Source organism: Lipotes vexillifer, unplaced genomic scaffold (genome assembly GCF_000442215.2).
Source record: "Lipotes vexillifer unplaced genomic scaffold, Lipotes_vexillifer_v1.1 scaffold231, whole genome shotgun sequence".
NCBI classification, from domain to species: Eukaryota; Metazoa; Chordata; class Mammalia; order Artiodactyla; family Lipotidae; genus Lipotes; species Lipotes vexillifer.
The window spans coordinates 827251-832477 of NW_006791822.1; the positions used below are offsets into that span (position 1 = coordinate 827251).

At 43.4% G+C, this 5227-nt stretch overlaps 1 protein-coding gene across 1 annotated transcript; it reads left to right on the forward strand.

The window, feature by feature from the left end:
* The first annotated feature begins 1590 nt into the window (after window positions 1–1590).
* On the forward strand, window positions 1591–5227 carry SMIM43 (small integral membrane protein 43). Its single transcript, XM_007464859.1, is given in 5 exon segments — window positions 1591–1709; window positions 2120–2162; window positions 3697–3763; window positions 3895–4051; window positions 5059–5227. Coding segments are annotated over 5 exon segments (555 nt in total).

Consider the following 5227-nt stretch of genomic DNA (forward strand, 5'->3'; position numbering starts at 1 on the left):
GGGCCATGGCATCGCCTGCCCTTTGGGAAAGCCCGAACAAGGGAAAATAATGAAACAAATTAATTAGTAAGGGAAGGGGCTAGAGACCCCACTGGATGTTGCGGGTGGAGACCTTAAGTTCATTAGCAGAACACCAGCCCTAACACCGTCCGGGAGGCTGAACCTAGAAAAATCAGCTCGCGTTCCCAAGAGCTCAGGAGAGGATCTCAGCGTAGACAGGCTGGCGTGCCTACCAGGAGGGTGGGAGCCGGGATCACCCCAGCTCCTTGGCGCGTTTCCTCCGAGCTGGAGGAGGCCGAGGGTGGACCCCGGAGCCGTTGCCCAAGGCGAGGCGCCCGAGCGCCGGCGCGGGGAGACCGGAGGTGGGACGCGGCAGGCTGCGCCTTGCAGGCTAGAGGCAACGGGTACGGAGCGCGCACGGCCCCTGAGAGCCGGCGCCTTCAGCATGGAGTGGGAGCTCAACTTTCTGCTCTACCTGGCGCTCTTCTTCTTTCTGCTCTTCTTACTTTTCCTCCTGCTCTTCGTAGTCATCAAGCAGCTGAAGAACTCCGTGGCCAGCACTGCCGGGGCGCTCCAGCCCGGGCGCCTCTCGCTGCACCGGGAGCCGTGGGGCTTCTCCCACGATCAGGGGGTGTGACCGGCGCCGCGCGGACACTGGCAGGAGGGCATGGAGCTGTTCGGGCACCGAGCTGGGTCTCGGTCTCGATTCTCTGGCCGCCCGGGTTCGAGGGCCAGGCTAGGCTGCCTCGCTGGCAGGTCCGTTTGGGCGTGGGAGGGGTTGGCAAAGGGGCGAGTTTCTCCGCTCCTCCGGGAGGCCAGGGGCTCGCGGCGTGGGGGATGTCAGGGACGACGGGTGTCTGGGGTCTGGGCTGGTGCTGTGCTCTTAGGGAGGGACCCTAAGCTTTTCCGGGGCGGGGAAAGATGCAGAAAAGAGAGAAGTTTAGCTTTTGGAGCCAAAATGGCTTTTGAGCCCCTGCAAGCTATTCTTCCAGTCCAACTGCAATTTATCTTGTACCCAAGGGGTACAACACTAAATTATTCAGATAATTCAGTCCAGCCGCTTCCAAACAAAATCGAATGTCATCCTAACCTTTGGGACAGGAGGCAGGAAGAAACAGGGCGCACTCGAAGTATTCCAAACACTGCTTTAAGTATCTTTGTGCTTCGGAGATGCTAAATGGGATTCAACTGGCGGTGCCAAGGAGCGAGGACTCAGGGGCCCATTTTTTTATGGGGAATCACCTCTTCCTCTTGATCCCTACTCCTATTCTAGACGCCAGCCCCATAGGAGCCTGCGGATTGCCGCGGCGGTAGGTTTAGAGTCTGAAACAGCAGGAGGGTGAGCGTTAGAGTGGGAGCCATTGGGAGAGTCCTTGGAGTTGCCAAGGAGGGCTGGAGAAAGGAGGCAGTTTAAGCATTGTAGGGCAACGGGAAAAGGACAGGAAGAATGTAGGCTGTCCTAAGTGATTCGAACATCTTCGGGAATATTGACGGGCACGAGTAAACTGCTCACCAGAGTGCCCTAAGTACGCTCGGGGCAATGTTAGTCTGGGAAATAACTTCATCTTCCAGGTGCTTTTTCCTCGGTTTATGCCGTCTCAAGTTCTGGAGCCGAGCTGCTGCTCTGGGCTGGGGTGTGGAGGACCGCGGATGCAGTTACAGCCGGGTAACTGGGCTGGAGACACCAGAGATGGACGTTTTCTGCGATGGTAAGTAGGGACCACCCTTGGTTTCACTTTGTCCCTGGGTAAACTTTTGAAGACCCAGGGCCTTTAAAAAGTGAGAGCTTAGGATGGAGGAAATGGGTGCAATGAAATAAAGGGCTCTCTCCCACTCAGAACCAGTGAGCTTCTACTGGAACCAAGGAGCCAAACTGATTCTTAACCTAGTACAGTGTCTAGGTAGAGGATCATAATAATTAGAATGGGATGTGAGAAGTGATTGCAATTTTAATAAATATGCTCTTTTGGAAAACAGTGTGCAGGGGTTCTTGAAGTTGAAATACGTAATGCAGATACAATTTGTCTTCAATAAGGGAAGATTTGGGTTCAGTCATGTTTAGGATAAGATAAGCTGTCCCTGTTGTGACTGTAACACGGAAAACATTTATTAATTTTAGGCACAAAGACAGACCATGTAGAAAGGCTAAAAACAATGAAACAGTAAGTGTTGCCTAAGTTGATAATATGAAAGTGAAGTGGAAGACAATTATTTTAATAATTCAAGAGAAGGAAAAATAGTCTCACTGTGTGAATATTTATGGGGGAAGTTTTGGCCTGACACATTCAGATAATTTCCTGCTTTCCTATTTCACTTTACTAGAATAGAACTGTTGTTAATGAAGTGAGTGGTTTATTTTAAATATAATGTCATAATCAAATTCAAATACATATGTGTATATACATATATACATGCATATATGTGTGTATATACATATATGTTACACACACATATGTATATATGCACATATGTACATATATATATATACACATACACACACCTCTCTTTATTGGAGGTATAATAAGACTCGATTTGAATTCCCAGTTTGAATCTCAGAATCAACTGCAGTGATTCTAAATTGTACTTTGCACAGTAGTTCTCTAATTGGTTGACACCTCTGCAGTGACATGTAGTTATACAGTTGTATGGTAAATATGGACTTTGAAGATGAGTGTGGGAGTAATTAATAAGCAATAATAGTTTACAAGGATGGAAAACAATCCCTTCATGCTTTATAAATAACCAGAATAAAAATTGTTTCAACCACCTGCTTGTCTTGATTTTATAATCCTTTATTCTTCCTAGCAGTGTCACTGGTGTCCAGAGGTTTAAATCACCCCTGACTCTTCTAGACAGGAGACTATAGAGAACTCAGGGTGAGTAGTTTGCTGCCATCCCAGTATTAAGCCAATCTCTTTGCTGGTTCTACTGACTGAGTTTCCTACGAAAAGAGTGGTTGCCTTTCTCTCTTGTGGCCAGTGCCATTTTATAACCTCCTCAGAATCTAATTCATTAACTACTAAGTTCCCATTTATCCAGGCAAAAATGAATATTTATTCCTATTACCCAATCTCTGCCTGGAACTTGGCCCTAAAATCTGGGAATTAAGGATTCTCACAAGTTCTCTCAGAACTTGCTGCTGTTGATCTCCTGCTTTGCCCTTGCTTTGTTAGAGATCTTGCTTTTGAAACTTTGACATCTCTACATGAGCTGCCCTGTTCCATTCATTTATTCAATCATCATTTTTAAGAACCCAACATAGATCGATCTCTGACATTAGAACTACTTTTGAACTCAAATTTTGTGCTACCTGTATGCATTTTTAATCTAGCGCTCTGACACCCACAATGGCCTAGGTGCCAGGCTTGTACACATTGGCTGCTCTATCCACCACACCCTGGTGCTGACAATCACTCCACCAAGTCTGTTTTTGAAGACAGTGTACATATGAGCTAGGCATTAAAACATTTTGAAAAGTCAGGAACATTTAAGATAACTGCCTATTATATAAGTGTAACTTGATTATAGAAAATTGCTGTTTTATTTTCAATATGAGGTTTTTAGTGACTCTTCAGCAACGTTAGAAACTGAGTTGAATTTCTTACATTATATGGAAATGGGCCATAATTCAATTGTTACATAATCTTAGTATTGTGTTTCAACTGTTCTTATTTCATTGTTGTTTCTAAATTTCAGCTGTTTAAAAAGACTTCAAATCTTATTAGGTTAATCTCGATTGTTTCACTGATTTCCAAACTTGTAAGTGCAATGAATCTGCAGTTCTACTTGGAAAGATAACCATTTTAAGTTGAATGAGAATGACATCACAATCATACCTGTGAAATCTAAAATGTCTAATAAAGTAGATTCCTATGTCTGAACTTCAATTTTAAGGCACAGCTGTAGATGCAGGACTGATGCCATCTGGTGCGATTCCACAGAATAAGAGAGAAAATTTACCCAGGGTGTGCCATGCACTGGCTTTTCTGGGAATGACAAGGTGCCAGGATTTGTTTTTGGTTCACTTGCAGGGGTGGAAACTTGGAACTAGGTGAGTAAAAAATATGCAATATTCTATTTTTAGCTTGACATTTCATGTTTCCAATTTTGTCTATAGTTTCAAAATAAGTGCAATAGAGTTAAAAATTTTTAATGGCCCAAATTCTAAACACTGTAAATGGTTAAACCATTTTGGATAGTGGGAAATGATTATTTTTTCTAATTCATACCTACTAATATAGAGACTTTTAGAATACTAATGTAGTACATAGAAAGTACTTGCAGAATACTGTACTCTGTTTTTATTTTTATAGCTACTCTGAGGTACTTGTGCTTATTTAAGCTAAATCCACAATTTAAACTCTGGGACCATTAGGAAATCACTGTCAGCTGTCTGTGTCACATAAAGGGAAAATTAAACATTGAGTTGTAGATCTTTGATGTTGATCTTTTGTTTGTTTGAATCAGTGAAATCAATTCTCAATTCTCCATTTTTTACTTCGTCTACACAAAATAAAGTTATAGATGAAACAATGATCTGAATAATTACCTGAGTAGTTAGCATTTTACCATATAAGAATTTGAGTAAGCAGAAGAGCAGACCTGTGTTTAGAGAGCACTGAGAACATAATAGACACTCAGAAAAAAACCTCCTGATGGATTAACCTAAAACCCCTCTTATTTGCCTTAATAGCAGCTATTTTACACAGTAATCCTGATTATTTCCTCCACCCACCTTTGGTCTGTTTAGGCACTGGTGGGTTCAAGATATACTTTTGTTTTATTAATATGATTCTATGAAGTTTCTTGAACTTGAATGTGTACAGATTCTTCAGGCAAGGTATTTTTTACTTTCAGATAAAAATTTTCTTCTTGGGAATCAAGGTGGATTGCTATCTTGAAATTACTGGACTGAACAGCGGCTTTAACAAAATAGGGGTTTTGTTTTGTTCTCATGTAACAAGGAGGTTGGGGGTCGGCTAGTACTGGTGTTGGTTCAGAAGCTCACAGATGTCAGGGTCAAGGTGGCCCCTGAGGTTCCCATGGCTTTTCCCTTAGGTTCCAAAGTGGTTGTTACAGTTCCCCTCAAGAAGATGGAGGAAACCCAAAGGAAAAACAGAGCACACCAGTTTGAGTCCACTTCTGTTTAAAGAGCTTTCGGCAGCCCAGCAACTTTTGCTTACATCTCATTGGCCAGACTGTGTCATTGGCTCCTGCTATGTCTTAA